The sequence below is a fragment of the Oncorhynchus kisutch genome, linkage group LG22 (assembly GCF_002021735.2).
Source record: "Oncorhynchus kisutch isolate 150728-3 linkage group LG22, Okis_V2, whole genome shotgun sequence".
Taxonomy (NCBI): domain Eukaryota; kingdom Metazoa; phylum Chordata; class Actinopteri; order Salmoniformes; family Salmonidae; genus Oncorhynchus; species Oncorhynchus kisutch.
The window spans coordinates 3810058-3832211 of NC_034195.2; the positions used below are offsets into that span (position 1 = coordinate 3810058).

Here is a 22154-nt window from a genome sequence, read left to right on the forward strand (position 1 = left end):
AGGGGTTTTCGAACCGCTACTCTCCTCCCACAGCCGTTCCATGTATTTGATATTTCCCAGAAGTAGCATACCGGATTCAACTTGTCAATTCCTTATCAAGCCCTTGATTAGGTGAATCAGGCGAGCTAGCTAAAGGCTACAAAAACCCAGAGGAGAGGTTTGAATTGTATGATTAAGGTCAACTTTAACTTGATGATCAAGGTAATGTTTGTGATGCAAAAGTAAAGCTCTGAGATCGCTCTGACTGTGGCTTATTACTGGTGTGTGCGTGCAAACACAGGCGCTTAAGATAAGGGCCAGAGCAGGAAATGTGGAGCAATTACTCATCGCGCACACCCATTATCTCTGTCTTTGCATACAGGCAACATACTTACACAAGATGATGTAATCATACTGGAATTCAAAACACGTTAACATGTTCTCTTTCATTTTATATCTAAATACTTTTCTGTGTATTTGAGTTTTCTCAAATAATGTTTCTATTGGAAGTATTTGGATGTTTTTACATAACCCAATGTTTTAAAATATTTGCAAAAGTCTTTTTCCAAATACATTATTTCAAACAGATCTGGTTCAAATTCATGGGAGTATTTACTTATTTTTTAATCCTGTGTATTTGAGTATTTTAAAATACTTGCCAATACATTCCAATACTCAACTACTTCAAAATACACATATAGAAACACTTACTTTAAAATGTATTTGAAAGTAGTTAAAATACCATAAATAGTATTTGAATCTATGTCTGCAACACACACACATATGCGTGTAAATATTCTCTGAAGCACACACACATCGTTTGATACACAACCCACACACACATCGTTTGATACACAACCCACACACACATCATTTGATACACAACCCACACACAACCCACACACACATCGTTTGATACATTCACACTCAGACTAAGCTATTTAACACGCTCACGTGAGACACAACCCACACACTATCTAATTAAGGACATATACAAATTGTTCAGTGCATTCACGTTCTAAAACGCACACTGTTTAATTAACATCCCTTTTTACACACTCACATGGTGAGGGGGGGGGGGTTCAAAACTCCAGCACCCTCCCTTGTGAGGATAACGCCACTCAGCCTTTTTCTAAAATGTTTTATGAGACATCGGGAGAGATCTCTGCGTGGCCAAAGAGCTCTTATTTTCATGTCATATGAACATAACACCGGTTCCAATCCAAGTGCCAATGTCGTTTAGCAAGCTCCAGGCGGTGCTATGGTCAGATGACATGAAGATCTTGGACCACGCACACCAGTTGTGGGTTTGTCGTTGAAAAACAGAAACGTATGCAGAAAAGTACCTCATACCTACTGTAAAATATGGTGGTGGATCTTTGATGTTATGGGGCTGGTTGTTTTAAGTACCAGGACATTTTTTCCCAAAACCCGGTTGCCTCTGCTAGGAGGCTGACACTTGGCCAGAAGTGGATCTTCCAGCTAGTCAACCCTAAGCACAAATCAACATCTGCAAAAAACAAGTCCTAATTGACCACAAAATCTACAATTTGCAATGGCCATCACAGTCTCCGGACTTGAACCTCATTGAAATCCTGTGCATTGAATTGAAGAGGTAAGTCCATAAGTACACACAAGGGATATCAAGGATCTAGAAAGATTATGTATGGAGGAATGGTCTAAGACAGGGATGGGCAACTGGGGCCCCCCTTTTGTAGGTCCGTGGATTCATCTAGAATAGTAGAATTCACAAGGTGCAATTTCAGTATTTGGTTGGCATCAGCAGTTTATCGCTTGTTTTTTCAGTCACTGACTGTTACTCAATTAGCTCATGTCAGCTACCAATTTTAAGAATGGTAAATTAGTCTAGCCAGTGATCTAAACTTGTAGTAATCATGGTCAAATTACCGCCCCCCCCCCCCCCCCCCCCCCCCCGTTGATTTTGTTAGTCGCTCTCACAGATATCATATTCAAAACTGCGAACGGTAAAATGACTAGAATTGGATGAAATGAATTATACAATTGCAAAGCCCCATGGCAAAATATGTAGAATATCATATTATCAGTTGCTTTAAAACTGCAATATTTTCTGTACACCCCATGGCAAATTGTGTAGGATTGCATTATATGAACTCTAAAACTTCTGGGGGGCTGATAAAATGTTTTGCATGCAAGGTGGTGGGCGCGGGGGGGCGGGGCAACAACGTTTTACTTTAGGCCCCCTAAAAGGCCAGCAACTGTGTGGGTATGGATTTGGGTACACAGACCCGCGAGCGCCCCCTCAGATTTTTTTGTGGCCCCCACCCCTTCAAAGTTGCCCATCCCTAGATCCCAATGTGTTCTCCAATCTTATAAAACATTTTAGAAACAGGCTCATTGTTGTTATTCTTGCAAAGGGAGGGTGCTGGAGTATTGAAAACAAGGGTGCCAATAATTTTTTACTTTTTAAAAAATATTTGTATTTCTTTTTAAACAATCTTTTTATCTGAGCAATTGTATTAGTATAAAATAATATAATTTCCCAAATAAATGTAGCACACAATATAGCTCAGCATTGATATTATAAAAAATATATATAATCATCTTTGTCAAGGGTGGCAAAAATGTTGGACAAAAGTTTTAGAACACCTACTCATTCAAGGGTTTTTATTTATTTTTACAATTTTCTACATTGTAGAATAATAGTGAAGACATCAAAACTATGAAATAACACATATGGAATCATGTAGTAACCAAAAAAGGGTTAAACAAATGCATGTGTTTATCAGTTGTGTTGTGACAAGGTATGGTTGGTATAAAGAAGATGGCCCTATTTGGTAAAAGACCAAGTCTATATTATGGCAAGAACAGCTCAAATAACAAAGAGAAACGACAGTCCATCATTAGTTTAAGACATGTGGGTTAGTCAATCCGGAAAATTTCAGGAACTTTGAAGATTTCTTCAAGTGCAATCACAAAAAGCATCAAGCGCTATGATGAAACTGGCTTTCATGAGGACCGCCACAGGAAAGGAAGACCCAGAGTTACCTCTACTGCAGAGGATAAGTTCATTAGTGTTACCAGCCTCAGAAATTGTAGCCCAAATAAATGCTTCATAGAGTTCAAGTGACAGACACATCTCAACATCAACTGTTTAGAGGAGACTACATGAATTAGGCATTCATGGTCAAATTTCTGCAAAGAAACCACTACTAAAGGATACCAATAATAAGAAGAGACTTCCTTGGGCCAAGAAACAAGAGCAATGGACATTAGACTGGTGGAAATCTGTCTTTTGGTCTGATGAGTCCAGATTCTAGATTTTTGGTTCCAACCGCTGTGTCTTTGTAAGGCACAGGGTAGGTGAACGGATGATCTCTGCATGTGTGGTTCCCACCGTGAAGCATGGAGGAGGAGGTGTGATGTTTTAGGGGTGCTTTGCTGGTGACACTGTCAGTGATTTATTTAGAATTCAAGGAACACTTAACTGACATGGCTACCACAGCATTCCATCTGGTTTGGGCTTAGTGGGACTATCATTTGTTTTTCAACAGGACAATGACACAACACACCTCCAGGCTGCGTAAGGGCTATTTGACCAAGAAGGAGAGTGATGGAGTGCTGCATCAGATGACCTGGCCTCCACAATCACCCGACCTCAAACCAATTGAGATGTTTTGGGATGAGTTGGACCACAGAGTAAAGGAAAAGCAGCCAACAAGTGCTCAGCATATGTGGGAACTCCTTCAAGACTGTTGGAAAAGCATTCCAGGTGAAGCTGGTTGAGCGAATGCCAAGAGTGTGCAAAGCTGTCATCAAGGCAAAGGGTGGCTACTTTCAAGATTCACCACTTTTTTTTGCTTACTACATGATTCCATATGTGTTATTTCATAGGTTTGATGTCTTCACTATTATTCTACAATGTAGAAAATAGTACAAATAAAGAAAAGCCCTTGGATGAGAAGGTGTGTCCAAACATTTGACTAGTACTGTATATGTATGTATATACAGTATATATACACTACCGTTCAAAAGTTTGGGGTCACTTAGAAACATCCTTGTTTTTGAAAGATAAAAAAAAAAAATGTGTTCAGTGTTGCTGGAAACGTCAGATTTGTTCAGAGAAGAAGAAGGCCAGCATCCCGGAGTCGCCTCTTCACTGTTGACATTGAGACTGGTATTTTGCGGGTACTATTTAATGAAGCTGCCAGTTGAGGACTTGTGAGGCTTCTGTAAATGTAAATGTAAATGTTTGATGTTATGATGTTGCTTTTCTTTCAAAAACAAGGACATTTCTAGGTGACCCCAAACTTTCGAATGTTAGTGTGTGTGTGACACACACATTGAGTGTGTCGGTTGCTAAGGCAGATTGAGTGATGTGTGATATCTCCTACTTGTTGTATGCACATTATAAATCACACACTATTTAATTAAACACACGGAGACACAGTGTATTAAAACCCATTGAGCAGTAGTTGCTGTCTCTCTCTGCTCCAGCTCGCTAGGCCCCTGAGGTAGCCACATATTTGTCTGGTGAGTAAGGAATGTGGTTACATGCCTTAGACATTAGCTATGACAGAGCGCTGGCTCCACAAGAGAGGGAAGGAGGGAGCAAGGGAGGAGGAGGGAGGGACCATGTGAGGGAGGAGGGGAGGGAGAGGAGGGGGTCAGAGTCTTAGCTCACGGCAAGTGAGCTCATTCACCCCACACCCACCCCCTCCCCGGGCAAGCGAGAGCGAGAGGAAAGAGAGAACAACTACGTCATCCTCTATACAGAGGAAAGGAAGAGAGGGAGGAGGGAGGAGTGGTTGAGCGAATGAGAGACTGGGAGAGCGAAGCAGCACAACAATAGGGTACTGCTCTTCTGGCTGTGGGCTCACACACACACACACACACACACGGAGAGAAGGCACGGAGAGACACACTGTAGAAACTGCAGGCAATACAGCACAGGACTGACAGAGAGAGATAGAGATACATTACCACCATTTGTTTTCTCCATAGTTATTTATTTAATTATTCCTCAAAATACTGCTGGACCTCTATGGCTTTGTTAGATATTATAGGATACATCTCATTCTGGGTGGATTTTCATCTGAATGAGTTCTAGAACTGGCTTGTGGAACTTGTGGACAGTACATCTACAGATGTTTGGGAGTAGCTTGCTTTCTGTTAGCGGGTTCCGTCCATTCTCTTGAGTTCTGGGACTAAGGTTCTGCTCCTTGGACTTGGGGACCGTCTGAGTTGAGTAGACACCACCAGTGTGAGTAGTGACGACTCGGGACTTTGTGGTGTCGAGTTTTGGACCTTTTTCGGGAAGTGATTTGTTTGTTCGACTTATTCCTGGGGGACCCCCCCGGGCTGGACGTCCAGTCACACCAGATCTGAGCACACCAGAACGCGTGTATGTTGAGCGTGTTGAGGGCGATGCCTCTGGACGTGGTCATAGCCCCGGCGGAGGACTGTTTCTGGCCTGTCCTGCAGGAGTCAGACAGGAGGCTGAAGATCAGAGTCCGCAGGACCAAAGAAGGGAGGGAGTTACGAGGTGTGTACTGACCCAGGCTGTTCGATTCCAACACATATTGGGCAATGGGGGAGCTGGGGGCACAAGGGGTATGTTGCAGAGGTTGTGGTGTACAACTCTACAAGGTACAAGGGTAGGGGTTTAGGTGGGTAAAACAGTATTGAGGCATGGGGCTATGGCTGACTTACTGGAGATCCAGGCATCCCTTGAAGTCTGGGATACGCAGAGGCTTGAAGAAAGCGAATGAAAGAGAAGATGGACAAGCAGAGTAGAGGGATTTATCGGAGGGATAGAAAGCGATGAGAGAGAGCTCAGCTCTGCAGCGTGACATAGTGCTCACTCTCTCTGCCTGTGGTCATTGACATGTAAAACTATCACAAAGGCCCCTTTTCTCTGAACATTCTGCCTCTCTCTCTCTTTCTTTCCTCTCTCTCTCTCTTTCTTTCCTCTCTCTCTCTCTCTTCTGCATTGACAGTTTTATCGATTTGTGTGCACTGAAGCCAGGTGTTTTATATTACACATTTCACACAGCAGGAGTAGACAATGCCGAGGTGTCACTGTGTGTGTGTGTGTGTGTGTGTGTGCGTGCGTGTGTAGTGTGTGTTGCACAGTGTGCACTGATATAATGTACAGTTTGTGTATTTCCAACATGAATTATGTGTGTGTGTAGCTATATATTAGATGTGCTGGAGAGTGTGTATGCTCTGCATATTGGTTCAGTGCCGTGAGCTGGTTCAGTGCTGTGAGCTGGTTCAGTGCAGTGAACTGGTTCCGTGCAGTGAACTGGTTCAGTGCTGTGAGCTGGTTCAGTGCTGAGCTGGTTCAGTGCAGTGAACTGGTTCAGTGCAGTGAACTGGTTCAGTGCAGTGAACTGGTTCAGTGCCGTGAGCTGGTTCAGTGCAGTGAACTGGTTCAGTGCAGTGAACTGGTTCAGTGCCGTGAGCCCAGCACTCCACACCTGGTCCTGTTCACGCTGTGGCTTTCAGGCAGGAGCCGTCAAACTCGTTAGTCAAGATAGAGACAATTACACGTTTGTCATCCCTGTTGAAAATGAGCGGAAGGTAGCCGAGCGGTTAGAGCGTCAGGCCAGTAAACCGAAAGGTCGCTTGTTGGAATCCCCGAGCCGACAAGGTGAAAAATCTGCCGACGTGGCCTTGAGCAAGGCACTTAAACCTAATGCTCCAGGGTCGCCTTTGATAATGGCTGACCCTGGCCGTGACCCCACTCTCCGAGGGTGTCTCAGGGAGAGTGGGATATGCACAAAATAAATGTCCAATACCAATATATTAATACACACTTGTACATGTGTGAAAAAGGACAAATATAGGAACCCACCTAATTGTTATTGTTATTCAATAGAGGTGTTGTTAGTGTCATAGTGGTTATTCTCAGATTGTGTTGCGCTCAGGAAGTAAGCTGCCTGGCTGCTACAAACCACCCCCACTACTTACACTCAAACACACATAGCCTCATGCTAACGCTACCATAAACATAACATAGGCACAAACGGATTGATACTGGTTGCCCTTCAATCTGCTACATTGCAATCTTGTTGTCCTTTGTGACACGCTGATCTAGTGGCTACGCTTGGCCCCCTGCTGCTTTAGCAGACTCTTTGTGGAGCAGAGTGGAGTGGGGCATGTGTGCAATGATGTCATAGTGGGGGGGGCACACACATTGAAATGCTAATGTCCCCTACAGAGCAGAGGGGACAGCTGGAGGGGCACAGAGGATGGCGTCATGTCTCCCCCCATATGAATGATAGAAGAGAGGAGATGGAGGGAGGGCAGTCATTCAGACAAATCAATTCCCCCGGGGTGGAGAAGGGAGGGGGAGTGTACGTACGTGCGTGTGCATGGTGATGGACGTCAATTACAAAATACAACTACGAAACACCCTGAAGACCAATGTATTTAAATAAAATAAGATGCTTTTGCAAAGTATTGTACCAAATTAAAATACATGTATGGTAGGTTTTAAAATACCAAAACCACTCTGGATCACTGGGTATTGTCATTGTCACGGGCCTCGTTTCGGGGCGGAGCTCGTCAGAGTAATACTGAACACGTTTTGCGAATGTCATTTTTACATATACATGTATACTTCGTTTATTTAGCAGACGCTCTTATCAGACTTTTGATACTAATGTAGGGTGTGAAAGGGGGCCACAAAATATATTGTATAGAAATATATGGTATATAAACGCACAGGACAAAATATATTGTATAGAAATATATGGTATATAAACGCACAGGACAAAATATATTGTATAGAAATATATGGTATATAAACGCACAGGACAAAATATATTGTATAGAAATATATGGTATATAAACGCACAGGACAAAATATATTGTATAGAAATATATGGTATATAAACGCACAGGACAAAATATATTGTATAGAAATATATGGTATATAAACGCACAGGACAAAATATATGGTATAGAAACGTTTTTTGGTATTTTGACAATACAAATTACAGCTTTCAAAAAATGCACTGGAGTGTAGTTCAACCCAGTGTAATACAACCCAGTGTAGTTCAACCCAGTGTAATACAACCCAGTGTAGTTCAACCCAGTGTAATACAACCCAGTGTAGTTCAACCCAGTGTAATACAACCCAGTGTAGTTCAACCCAGTGTAATACAACCCAGTGTAGTTCAACCCAGTGTAATACAACCCAGTGTAATACAACCCAGTGTAGTTCAACCCAGTGTAATACAACCCAGTGTAATACAACCCAGTGTAGTTCAACCCAGTGTAATACAACCCAGTGTAGTTCAACCCAGTGTAGTTCAACCCAGTGTAGTTCAACCCAGTGTAATACAACCCAGTGTAGTTCAACCCAGTGTAGTTCAACCCAGTGTAATACAACCCAGTGTAGTTCAACCCAGTGTAATACAACCCAGTGTAGTTCAACCCAGTGTAGTTCAACCCAGTGTAATTCAACCCAGTGTAGTTCAACCCAGTGTAATACAACCCAGTGTAATTCAACCCAGTGTAGTTCAACCCAGTGTAATACAACCCAGTGTAATACAACCCAGTGTAATTCAACCCAGTGTAATACAACCCAGTGTAGTTCAACCCAGTGTAGTTCAACCCAGTGTAGTTCAACCCAGTGTAATTCAACCCAGTGTAGTTCAACCCAGTGTAGTTCAACCCAGTGTAATACAACCCAGTGTAGTTCAACCCAGTGTAGTTCAACCCAGTGTAATACAACCCAGTGTAGTTCAACCCAGTGTAATACAACCCAGTGTAGTTCAACCCAGTGTAGTTCAACCCAGTGTAGTTCAACCCAGTGTAGTTCAACCCAGTGTAGTTCAACCCAGTGTAGTACAACCCAGTGTAGTTCAACCCAGTGTAGTTCAACCCAGTGTAGTTCAACCCAGTGTAATACAACCCAGTGTAGTTCAACCCAGTGTAGTTCAACCCAGTGTAGTTCAACCCAGTGTAGTTCAACCCAGTGTAGTTCAACCCAGTGTAGTTCAACCCAGTGTAGTTCAACCCAGTGTAGTTCAACCCAGTGTAATACAACCCAGTGTAGTTCAACCCAGTGTAGTTCAACCCAGTGTAGTTCAACCCAGTGTAATACAACCCAGTGTAGTTCAACCCAGTGTAGTTCAACCCAGTGTAGTTCAACCCAGTGTAATACAACCCAGTGTAGTTCAACCCAGTGTAGTTCAACCCAGTGTAGTTCAACCCAGTGTAATACAACCCAGTGTAGTTCAACCCAGTGTAGTTCAACCCAGTGTAGTTCAACCCAGTGTAGTTCAACCCAGTGTAATACAACCCAGTGTAGTTCAACCCAGTGTAGTTCAACCCAGTGTAGTTCAACCCAGTGTAATACAACCCAGTGTAGTTCAACCCAGTGTAGTTCAACCCAGTGTAGTTCAACCCAGTGTAATACAACCCAGTGTAGTTCAACCCAGTGTAGTTCAACCCAGTGTAGTTCAACCCAGTGTAATACAACCCAGTGTAGTTCAACCCAGTGTAGTTCAACCCAGTGTAATACAACCCAGTGTAGTTCAACCCAGTGTAATACAACCCAGTGTAATACAACCCAGTGTAGTTCAACCCAGTGTAGTTCAACCCAGTGTAGTTCAACCCAGTGTAGTTCAACCCAGTGTAATACAACATACTAAATACTCAGAGGTAATTCAAATACCACAGAAATACTGCCCATATCTGCGTGTGTGTGTTCCCCTCCAGTAAGACATAATGCTGTGTTTGGTTTTGGGGGGGGGGGGGGGGGGGGGGTTGGTTTTGAGAGCCAATCAATAGTACCAATATAGTGTGCCTCTCTCTCTCCCCCCCCCCCCTCTCTCTCACTCTCTTTGTCTCTCTCTATCTCTCTCTCTCTCTGTCTCTCTCCCCTCTCCCTCTATCTCTCTGTCTCTCTGTCTCTCTCTCTCCCCTCTGTCTCTCTCTCTCTCTGTGTTCAGCCAATATCTCAGTGATTTCAGGCCAAACAAACAGACCTTTTTATCATAACTGAGAGTGTTTTGTAGTAATGGAGAATGTGATTTGTTTTTGGTGGAAAAGCGTGTGTGCTGCTTTCCAAATATGGCAACACACACGCCATGTGTTCTGTGGGGGGGAAAAGGGATCCTTTGTCCCCATGAACTTGCTACAAACACAAGCTTTCCATTTCTTTCTTCAACTCTTCAACATTGATAGATGTTATGTTACACTCATCGGCACGTATTTCTCTATGAACTTCATTCATATGGGGTGGCGTCTCGATTTGTGTGCGTTACTCTAATTCTCCCTCAGAGTTCCCTGTGGAGGGATGGAGAAACAAAAGGGGAAAAGGGAGAGAGAGACCTAACAAGGGAGGGCCGGGGCGCTCCGAGAGAGGAGAGGATAAAACACATGACATGATAGAGCGTGGGGGGAGGGAGAGGAGAAAGGAAGTCGACACTGATGGCGAGCGACACAGTGCCCTCTTTCCCCCGTGCCCAGTGAGTTGGCTACCAGACTGAAAGGTGGCTACTCAACAGCCAGGGTCAGTTTAGCTATTCAGCTGATAATGAGGAAGGTGAGACCCTGGGGGAACAGGCAACTGGTCCTAGAGCAGTTGTCTTAGCCAGAAACTAAACTGGAACAGGAGCCCCGACCAGGACAGGCTGTTGTCTGAGGTGAGGTGCATCCCAAATGGCACCCTATTCCATACGCAGTGCACTACTTTGGGCCCCGGACAAAAAGTAGTGCACTGCATAGGGAATACTGATCGATTTGGGAAGCAGACCTGGTCTGTGTTTCTCAGCACTTACAGATAGTTGACTTTATGATGTCATCGCATCAGACAGCTAGACCAGAGTGTGTCATGGGTTTTTTCAATGGGTTTGGATTGGAATGGAGAGATGTGTCATCTGGTACTTTTGGGGGGATGTGAGTGCATGTCTCTCTGGCACATCATCAGGTTCTCAAGAGTGTGTGTATGAGGGCACTCTGTATGTGTGTGTGTGGGCGCATGGTGAGTTTTCCCATAGTGACAGCACCCCAGGGACAATAGGCCCAACGGTCGGGCCACATCGTCCCCGTGTGATTGCCATAGCAACATTAAGTCTGAAGGTCAGGTGACCGGTGACAGTGAGTGCGTGTGTGTTATCAGTGCTGACTGAGAGCCAGCGAACGCCGCACAGGCCCATGGTAAAACCTTTGGACAGCTCAGTGGTGTGTGTTTGATAGGTGTTGACATAACGCTGCTGAAACGTAATAGCAATCCTGTTGTGTTATCTCTGCTCTCTGTACCTGAGGAGGAGAGGAGGTCATTTTGCACGAAGGCAGCACTAGCTATTAAACACCCACTGTCCCATGGTGACTTGATCCTCTCAACAACTCTCTGACAAATGTCCTCTTAAATGAAAAAGGAAATGTTTCTTAACGTGACGTGGGGGTTTTCCTGTTTTTCAGGAACACACTCCTTCCTCGCTCAGAGGAGCTTAGAGAGAGTGAGAGAGCATGAGCACGACCAGGAAGATAGCCTTCAAAGAACAACCTGAAAGAGATCCTTCCTTCCACTGTTCTGTTCTATGCCGTGTGAATAAAGTGCATATGGATGGGGGTGGCTCGGAGTGAGGAATATTCCAGAAGTTATTATATCTGTGCAGGCGTAGACTACTGCAGAAAGGAAGTGTGCTAATTGAGGGAAGGGGGGACTATCTTAGTCATAGTAAGAGCGTACTCTTTCTGTTCCTCTCTTTCTTCATTTGTTTTGCGGCCTTTCTCTCTCTGCCTGCCCGACTGCGTGTGGAGAGGTGATGTCATCTTTTTTGCCCGGGTTTCCATTAATAGCTGGAAACAGGCAGGCCCTCCTCCCAATCCTCTCTACTCTTAAAGAGACGGGCGCCAGATATAGCCCTATGTCTGCCTGCCTATCATTGAGTCAGAATACACTCTGCTCACACTGACTCCGCTACGACCCATATTCAGCACAGCAGCACTTTGGTGTGTGTGTGTGTGTGTGTGGCAGTAGGCCAGATTGGGGCAGGCAGGGCTGAACCTAGATTAGGTTCTAATCCTTGGGCTGGGGCTCAGGGTTTCCTTGAAGCACTCCTCCGTCTCTCCCTCCTTCTCTTCGCTCCCTCCCACCTTTCCTTTGCTCGGCGAGGTCATTCACCCCCCCCTCCCCTCCCCCTTAGCCCCGCCCAGAAGTTATACAACCGTGGTAATGCAGAGTAATGATGAGCGAGTGTGTGTTTGTTCATGTGTGTGTGAGTCAGACTTGGAAAGCGAGAGTGAGCAAGATTGTGTAAGATTGTCTTTGTGTGGTTTTGCGTGTGTATGCAGGCTTCTGTACAAATGACTGTGGTGTGTGTTTTGTGTACCGCGCGGTTGTGTGCACGCTGGACGCGCATGTGTGTGCGTTTGTATGCTGTGTGCGTGCAAGTGTGCGTCTGTGTGCGTGTGTACTGCGCGGTCGTCGGGGGGGATGTTACTGGGCCTCTGTGCTGGCCCTGCACCTGTGGCCTCTCTCATTCCCCAGCCCTGACGCAATTCTCTGCTACAGGACATGAGCTCATGCAGGAAACAGAGCCGCACACACACACACACACAGTCTCTAACACACACTAACGCACACACAGGCCAAAAGTGGATCCGCCTGCTCTTAAAGGGCCAGCTACACACATTCCTCAGCGCCCAGCAGCCAAACTAACCCCCAGTCAAAGATGCGGCAGAGACGTTTGTCCTACTGATCTGGGAGCTGAGGCACTATCTCACATTCTAGCTCCAACTGCTGTCTACAATATGTCCACAGTTTCAAATGGTTAGGCGTTGTTGTTGGAACACACGTTTGTAACATGAGGGGATTCAGTGCACCAAGAGATGCTGTGTATTGGGTCGTGAGTTCTGTATGTGCGGCTGAACCAAACGCAGTGGCGCCCAAACGCAGTGGCGCCCAAACGCAGTGGCGCCCAAACGTTTTGGTGTATTGGGTCGTGAGTTCTGTATGTGCGGCTGAACCAAACGCAGTGGCGCCCAAACGCAGTGGCGCCCAAACGCAGTGGCGCCCAAACGCAGTGGCGCCCAAACGTTTTGGGGAAAGTTGTATTGTAGAGTTTAACTGATATTTTTCTCCTCTCTCTCTCCTCCTGTAGGGGGCTTTGCTGCATTCTCCTCCTGTTTCCCCGGGCTGTGTGAGAGCAAGCCAGCTTTGCCTATGAGCATATCCCAGCCCTGCCTGCCTGTAGCTAACATAGGTCCCACACGCATCCTACCACACCTCTACCTGGGATCGCAGAAAGACGTCCTCAACCAGGTGAGCCCGTAGCAGAGAAGGGGGGAATATGGACATGTGTTTATTCATCACGGCCACAGTTGTTGCTGTGTCTGCTATTTATAGTCATATTGTTTTACATTACCATTTCCATTATGTTATTTCACTAGTCCTGCATTTACCCTGCAATTGCACCCGCAACCCCAATACATGTGACTATTGAACACTCTGAATCGGAGGGCCTGTGAGCAGAAGTATGAAGTGTTACCTTTCCTAACAGTCCCCCCCCCCCCCCTCTGTGTCTCTCCTCGTGTCTGTCTGTAGGACCTGATGGTTCAGAATGGCATCACGTACGTGCTGAATGCCAGTAACACCTGTCCCAAGCCTGACTTCATCAGCGAGAGCCACTTCATGCGGATCCCTGTCAACGACAACTACTGCGAGAAGCTACTGCCCTGGCTGGAGAAAACCAACGAATTCATTGGTAAGTCAAGATTCTCTGTGTGTCTTTTGTATGTGCGGGAGAATATGCAACGGGAATATGCACTAGTAACCCGATGCGGTAGTGTATGTCACACAACATAGTGAAACAGCATATTCAAAATATCGCAGTCACAATGTACAGCACCATACAATTCTCCCTGCTTTCACAAGTGGTACTTGATCACGTACAATAAACTGCATCAATAGCGACACTCCCGAAGCCATGTTAATCGCCATGGCGACGACCCCCAGTGCTGAACAGGAAGTGGCGGATCGTTTTCAGTGGGCTTTCCATTCTCTCGGGACTCTCTGTTCTGACTAACTGTTCCTGGGTTTTGTGTACAGCTGTGTGTGTTCACACGTGTTTGTCCCCCCCCCCCCCCCAACAGACAAAGCCAAGGTGTCAAACTGCAGAGTCATTGTGCACTGCCTGGCTGGAATCTCACGCTCGGCAACCATCGCCATCGCATACATCATGAAGACAATGGGCCTGTCATCGGATGACGCCTACAGGTACACTCTCCCCGTCTTTTAAAAAGGCGACTCAAGTGTTTGAGGAAACGCTAGACAGTCAACTCTACTCCCCAGTCGTGAGAAATGAAATTGTTATGGTTGCCAGAGGAACTGTACAAAAGTGTTGTCTGGAGAACATAGACCTAGGATCATCTTTTCAGTTAGTTCACACAAGTTCATCTGGGGGTTAACCTGCTACTTAAAGGGATACTTCAGGATTTTGGCGATGAGCCCCTTTATCTACTTCCCCGGAGTCAAATTAACCAATGGATCCCATTTTTATATCTCTGTGTGCAGTTTGAAGGAAATTGCGAACTAGTGCCAGCGCAATAACTGGAAGTCTATGGGTATCTGCTAGCTAATGCTAGTTAGCATTGGCTCGCGAAACGACCTCTAACTTCCTTCATACTGGACACCGAGACATAAAAATGGTATCCACGAGTTCACCTGACTCTGGGGAAGGAGATAGAATCACAGAGTATCCCTGCATGCAACCCAACAATCAATATTAGGTTCACACAGGAAGTAGCGTAGAGGAACTTTACTTTGCAACTGGATCCCCAACTCTAACTGGAACTAACATTTCGCTCACTTGTTTCCCCCCTAACCAGGTTTGTGAAGGACCGGCGGCCTTCAATATCGCCCAACTTCAACTTCCTGGGCCAGCTGCTGGAGTTCGAGAAGGGGCTGCGGCTCCTCCAAGCGCTGTCGGATGACAAGACCTCTGAGGGCAAAGGTCAATCCCAGGGTTCAGAGGTCAACGGGGTCAGCTCAGGTTCAGAGGTCAACGGTCATCATGACTTTTCATTAGCAGAGCCCCCGACCCCTTCAGAACCCAAGCTCCCCTCGCCGACCTCCCTCCAGCAGGGCTTCAACGGCCTCCACCTGTCAGCCGAGCGCATCCTGGACACCAACCGGCTGAAGCGCTCTTTCTCCCTGGACATCAAGTCTGTGTACTCCCCTAGCAGCCCCCACTGCCCGCGCCTGGCAGCGCCCACACACTCCGAGGATGTGCCCAAGCTGTGTAAACTGGACAGCCCCCCTGTCAACGGCATCTGTCCGCAGTTCTCCCCCGCCCCGGACAGCCCTGGCTCAGCCGAGTCGCCCTTCCCCTCCCCGGGGTGCGGCGGTAGCATCGGAGGTCTCGGCGTCGGGGGTCCCAGTGAAGGGGGCGTTCGCTCTGGAGGTCCCTCATTGTCCAGGCCCAGGAGGAAAGCCAAGCACGGCTCTGGATCTGGTGGAGCTGGATCCACAAGCAACTCCCCGGTCCACTCCTACCTCCCACACCCCCAGTCCCTCAGCCTGGCTCTGGGACGCTCCCTGCCCGTCCACAAGAGCCCCAGCCTGGACGACAACCTGAAGGGCTCCATGCTTCTCTCCCTGCCCACCATGGGATCTGGGACCATGTGGACCAAACACAGAGACACAGTCCAGGCGACCACCCCAGTCACCCCTACCACCGACACCCCCTGGTACTTTGGGGCAGAAGAGGTAGGGGAAGGAGGGATGGAACTCGGAGGCGGCGGTGGAGGAGGGGTGCGATTCGGAAGCAGCTCAGCGTACGTGGCGTTCGGGTGTAGCGAAGGGGTGCGGCTACGGGACAAAACGGCGTCATCGTCAGCGTCGTCATCATCCTCGACGACCGTTGCTAACGGGACGGGCTCCAACAGCAGCGACAAGCAGTTCAAGCGGCGCAGCTGTCAGATGGAGTTTGAGGAGGGCATCTCCGAGACACGTTCCCGGGAGGAGTTAGGGAAGATTGGGAAGCAGTCTAGCTTCTCCGGGAGCATGGAGATCATCGAGGTATCTTGACAAACCGGACTCCGGACCACAACCTGCTCGCCCAGGGAGGGGGGCAAATGGACCTGAGGGGGGAGGACATAGGGGGGAGATTTATAATCCCTACGCAGACCGTGTTAAAGACTCAAACTCTGAGAAGACAAACAAATGGACAGAGAGTTTCTGTGACATGAGGTTCAACTGTCAATGTACTACTACTGTACATCTACAGTACTACTAAACAAAGCTCTAAAGAGAGAAACTCTGGGGAAGATGGAGGCTGTGGGGCCTGACACTGAACTATGAACTATTTCCTCTGTATGGTGTCAGCTAGACAAAAAGGGACCCTGGGGCACGTCGCAAAGGGCTCCCTATCCCCCATATAGTGCACTACTTTTGAACAAATGTCACCAAAAGTAGTGCACTAGTTAGGTTATAGGGTGTCATTTGAGACGTATAGCCAAGCGGTTTCCTCCTAAAGCTTGACTTCAGCCCCAGTGAACCCCAGCATGGCTCAGTCTGCCCCGCCATTCTTTAAAAAGACTTTGAAAGCGCTACGTACCCCAGAAACACAGCACATCACACTGCAGTGAGATACCATTCAGTGTCTACTAAGTGACTATACCGGTGATACTGCATCAAAACAGTGAAGGATCTTCCATGTTGGCGTGTCAGCCCAGCATGGTCCACGAGGACTCATAGTGACCGATAAAGACTGACAGTGTATTTTACCCACAATCCTCTTCTGCTCCCTTGTTTCCAGTGTTAAACGGTGTGACGTGACTGAGGTTTGGGGCAGTGGGGAGGGGAGGGGAGGGGTTAGGTCTAAGTTACGACCTCCCTGTAGTGGCGTTCTGTACACGCATGTCTCCCTCCACACACCCCACCCCCCTGTGTATACCCCCCACCCATGCCCTCCCTTCTCCCAGCCTCTACTGAGCATGCTCCAGAGTGGCTGGCCGACAGACAGACAAATACTATATGAATATATATAGCAATTTTAATGGACTTTTAATCAACATTTTTTTCTCTTAGTTTTAATTTATTTTATCTGTTCATTCTGGTAATGAGAAATAATCATGTTTTGTGGACTTTTTCCTTTGTTTAATCTCAGTTTTTGTTGAATGGTATTTATGAAACACATACACATGCAGCAACACACACAAAACTACAAGCAATATGTGATGTTCATTATTTGGAGGGAGAGTGATATATTTTGGGTTTCATCTGACATTAAAATGCACTTTTCTGTCACTCTCTTCAAAAACAAGAATCCCATCCACTTCCTAAGGGTACCAACACGCTCTAACCCCTGGTGATATAACCAGACGCGTGGTATGGTGAAGAACAGTCATCTGAGGGGTTTCTAGCTACTTCCCTATGAACACGTTTGAAAGACATTGAGAAGACGCTGAAATACATATTTTCCACGTCTTGTGCTCACTGTGTCGACTCTTCAGTTGTGTGTATTTTTGACGCAATTCTTTTTTTGTGATCGTGGGCTCCTACAGTTATTAGGGTTATCTACTGGAAGACTGTTCGTGTGAGGAGACTGAAGAACCTTATTCAACCCAGTGCTCTTCTAAAGAGCAGCATTATTGTAGGAAGGACTGTTGATTCCTCGAGGGCTAAGGACAACAACTACTGGTATATGCAAGTAGATCCACACATTTGACAATATTAGAGACATCCACCTAAGAGTGCTAGACTCATTCTGTTGGCTAGTTTCCACACAGACACACACACACACAGTGTTGGGATGTGAGAGGAGCCCAAAGCTGAAACAAACCCCCTCCACACACACGAAGATACACCGCCACCTTTCGTTTGTTCTCAGGGGATCTTTCAGTGAGCCAAGCCCGGAGCAGGATACACAACTGCTGGCACATCAGCACAATGCATGTCCCCCTCACTCCCTCGCTCTCTCTCTATCGCGCTCACTCTTGTTTTCCAAAGGTAAAAAAAGATAAGATAAAAACAAACTAAATGGAAGGGGTGAAACTCAAATGGATTTGTTGTGATTCAGAGGTGAATGAATGAATGCTATTGCTCTCCTGGTGCGAGATTGTCTATTTATTTATGATGTACGTATATGCGTTTCTTCTCATTTTTCTTCGGTTATCTTTTCTCTATGGCGAACTTTGACCTTTGACCTATACCTTTGTGCTGCTGTAAGGTCAGACCTGGATTTCCTGTGTTCAGTTCTCTTCCTTTCCTTCTACTCTCTCTATTTTTTAAAAGATGTTATTTTAAAACAGGTTAAGAGAAGATGCAGGCTGTCCCGATTGCTATAATTGTTGGTATTGATGTATTATTATTATTATGTTGTGTAAATAGCAACGTATCTAAGAACATTGATGAGTTTAGGTAAGTTTTGAAAAAGAAAATCCTGATACCTTAGGCTGCTTGACGCAAAATACCTCAGGTTCCATTGAAAGGCTTTTCCTTCCCCTGTACCTGTTTTGTGAAAATGAGACAAAAATGCAAACATTACAAAAAAATATGAACTGTTCTCTGACTCTCTTTTTGGGGTTTTACGTGAGTCCTTCTTGGGGTGGTGGTGCACAGCTGTAGGACAAAACAAAGCCATGACCAGACTGTCTCTATCCCTAAGGGAAATGTGTCTTCAACGTTGTAGCTGCACTATCACCACAACACATGAAATACGCATACACTACCAGTCAAAGGTTTGGACACACCTACTCATTCAAGGGTTTTTCTTTATTTTGACTATGTTCTACATTGTAGAATAATAGTGAAGACATCAAACCTATGAAATAACACATATGGAATCATGTAGTAACCAACAAAAGTTGCTAAACAAAATCTAAATATAGCCACCGTTTGCCTTGACAGCTTTGCACACTCTTGGCATTCTCTCAACCAGCTTCAGAGGTAGTCACCTGGAATGCATTTCAATTAACAGTTGTACCTGGTTAAAAGTTCATTTGTGGAATTTCTTACCATCTTTAATAAGTTTGAGCCAGTCAGTTGTGTTGTGACAAGGTAGGGTTGGTATACAGAAGACAGCCCTATTTGGTAAAAGACCGAGTCCATATTATGGAAAGAACAGCTCAAATAACAAAAACTACAGTCCATCATTACTTTAAGACATGAAGGTCAGTCAATACGGAAAATTTCAAGAAATTTGAAGACCGCCACAGGAAAGGAAGACCCAGAGTTACTTCTGATTGCAGAGGATAGGTTCATTAGAGTTACCAGCCTCAGATTGCTGCCCAAATAAATGCTTCACAGAGTTCAAGTGACAGACCCATCTCAACATCAACTGTTCAGAGGAGACTGCGTGAATCAGGCCTTCGTGGTTGAATTGCTACAAAGAAACCACTACTAAAGGACACCAATAATAAGAAGAGACTTGATTGGGCCAAGAAACACGAGCAATGGACATCAGACTGGTGGAAATCTGTCCTTGGTCTGATGAGTCCAAATTTGAAATTTTTGGTCCCAACCGACATGGCTTTGTGAGACACAGAGTAGTAACCAAAAAAGTGTCAAAGTAGCCACCCTTTGCCTTGATGACATCTTTTCACACTTGGCAGTCTCTCAACCAGCCTCATAAGGTAGTCACCTGGAATGCATTTAAATTAAACAGGGGTGCCTTGTTAATTTGTGGAATTTCTTTCCTTCTTAATGCGTTGTGGAGCCAATCAGTTGTGATTGCAGAGGATAAGTTCATTTGAGTTCAAATCAAATCAAACTTTTTGTCACATGCGCCGAATACAGCAAGTGTAGACTTTAACGTGAAATGCTGACTGACAAGCCCTTAACCAACAGTACAGTTCAAGAAGAAGAAAATATTTACCAAGTAGACTAAAATAAAAAGTAATAATGAAAAGTAACACAATAAGAATAGTAATAATGAGGCTCCATACAGGGTGTACCGGTCCCGAGGTAGTGTGCAGGGGTACAGGCTACTAGTTGAGGTAATCTGTACATGTAGTTGGGGGCGAAGTGACGAAGGTAACAAACAAACACCGAGTTGCAGCAGTGTACAAAAGGGAGGGGGGAGGGGTGTCAATGTAAATTGTCCGGTGGTGATTATAGGAATTGTTCAGCAGTCTTATGGCTTGGGGGTAGAAGCTGTTGAGGAGCTTTTTGGTCCTAGACTTGGCGCTCCGGTACCAGTTGCCGTGCGGTAGCAGAGAGAACAGTCTATGACTGTCTCATCGTTGTCAGTGGTCAGGCCTACCACTGTTGTGTCGTCAGCAAACTTAATGGTGTTGGAGTCATGTTTGGCCACGCAGTCGTGGGTGAACAGGGAGTACAGGAGAGGACTGAGTAGGTGTGTCCAAACTATTGACTGGTACTGTAGATATAGACCAAATAGATGCTGTCAATGGAGCCCATCTACATTACACATAGTGCCCATACATACATCACATTCTAACAATAGAATAAAACCTGGCAAGGTGTAGTGCTAGGGTTATAATCATAGTCAGGATGTGCAAGGGTTCAAGGTGAATTCCATGGCTCTGTCCCACAGGAAAGAGGAGAGACAGACCGAGAGCCAGAGAGGGAGGGAGAGGATGTGGGAATAGAGAGTGGATCTACGGCCAAGTCACTGTGGAATTTATGTTCTCCTCTCGCTCTCTCTCTGAGATTGGTTCATTGTCAGTGTTATCCCTTTATTTCCTCTCTCTCTCACACACACACACACACACACACACACACACTTATTATTTATCCTGCTAACAGCCACTGTTGTTCCTCTGCTGACATGTACATATCTCACTACTTCAGTATCCCTGCATATTGAAATCATGGTACTTTTCTTATTTTATATTATTTACCCTTACCTTGCTATTGCTGCATTGTTTGGAAAGGGCTTGCAAGTAAGCATTGCACTGTACTGTTTTATGTGCATGTGATCCGATTTTGATTTGACACAAACACACTCCTCTGGCCAAATGTGAAACTCCTGTTTCCTTGTTCCTCGTTATCTTCCAGCGAAGGGAGGATGGTTGGATGGGTGTTTTCCCGATGATGTGATGTGTTTGAATAGTGATTACCTTCACAGGATGTTTTTTCTGTGTATGTGTCATTCTGCATGGGTGTGTATATTTCAGTGTGCATCTTAGAGAGAGAAAAACATTTGCCCTCAGCAAGTTTGACATAAGGTACCATGTTATGACAAGCATCTCTGTATGAATTGAATGGTTGAATGAGACAATAGCCATTTTGGTTTCATGACGTCAGGAATTTCAGAACACTTTCTATGTTACTTTTTACTGGCTTGATCGTACCATCTAATGTGTTGTGTGTGTTGTGTGTATGCATCTAATGTGTTGTGTGCACTGAGGCACGCATTTAAAATGGCGCAGTTTGAGAATTTAATATCATTGCCGTTTCAGAGAAGTTCTGCCTAGGGCACAGTATGAATGTTTAGTCAGCTGAGAGCGAAACCCAAACAATGAACGAATTGGAGAAATATATGTCTGCATATACGTCTTCTCGGAGCACACATATTTCCAATTGGCCCCCAGCCTGTTCTGCTCAGCACAATACTGTCTCAATGAGCGTTGCAACCAACAGAAAGAAGACTGGCAGGGGTGATGCATTATTAATCTCGGGTTAACAGAGAACTAAAGTCTAGCGTAATTGGTCAGTTCCTCAATTAAGTTCTGGTCTATATCTGTTAAGAGAAGAGGAACAACGAGGATCGGAACTGGAAGAAAGAGTCCACTGTCTCTCTCTGCACGTTACGGCCTTATGTCCCCTCCCCTTCCGAAATTCAGAAGACGCTAACACCTGCGAAATCGTGATTTGTGCAAAGCACCGGAAACTAATGCTGTTCTACGGTATCGTTTATGTGTACGTGGTCTGTCCACGACTACCATCATAGCCAGCTGCTGGTGTGCGTGTGTGTGTGTGCAAGCGCAGCCTGATCACTAGAAATAGACTTCGACTTCGGACGTTTGAAAAGGCCACGAGAACGTCGATATATGCCTTCCTCGCAGACCCCGCCAGGCGAGGGGGGCAAACGTCCGGGATGTTCTTGCATTTGAATTATATTGAACTCTGCGTATGTCACGTTATACAACAATAAACAAAGTTCAAACACAGGGACTCCGAGATCACGGAGTGCTTTTGAACTGACAGGTTGGAGGTAGAAATCTGTCAGCGATCTGCCCTGCGCTGTGTCAGCGTGAAGTAG

At 45.7% G+C, this 22154-nt stretch overlaps 1 protein-coding gene across 3 annotated transcripts in view; it reads left to right on the forward strand.

Annotated features, from left to right (window-relative positions):
* dusp8a (dual specificity phosphatase 8a) overlaps positions 1-18491 on the forward strand; it is a 75078-nt gene extending 56587 nt beyond the window's left edge. For 2 of the 3 annotated variants that reach the window (XM_031801299.1, XM_031801300.1), the window contains exons 4-7: positions 13086-13246; positions 13529-13688; positions 14077-14200; positions 14812-18491. In XM_031801299.1, coding sequence (XP_031657159.1) covers positions 13086-13246; positions 13529-13688; positions 14077-14200; positions 14812-16012 — 1646 coding nt within the window. In that variant the 3' untranslated portion in view covers positions 16013-18491. Of the gene's footprint in view, positions 1-4803; positions 5504-13085; positions 13247-13528; positions 13689-14076; positions 14201-14811 lie in introns of those variants that run through there. The other variant, XM_020455985.2, reaches the window with a different exon arrangement.
* The last annotated feature ends 3663 nt before the right edge of the window (positions 18492-22154 follow it).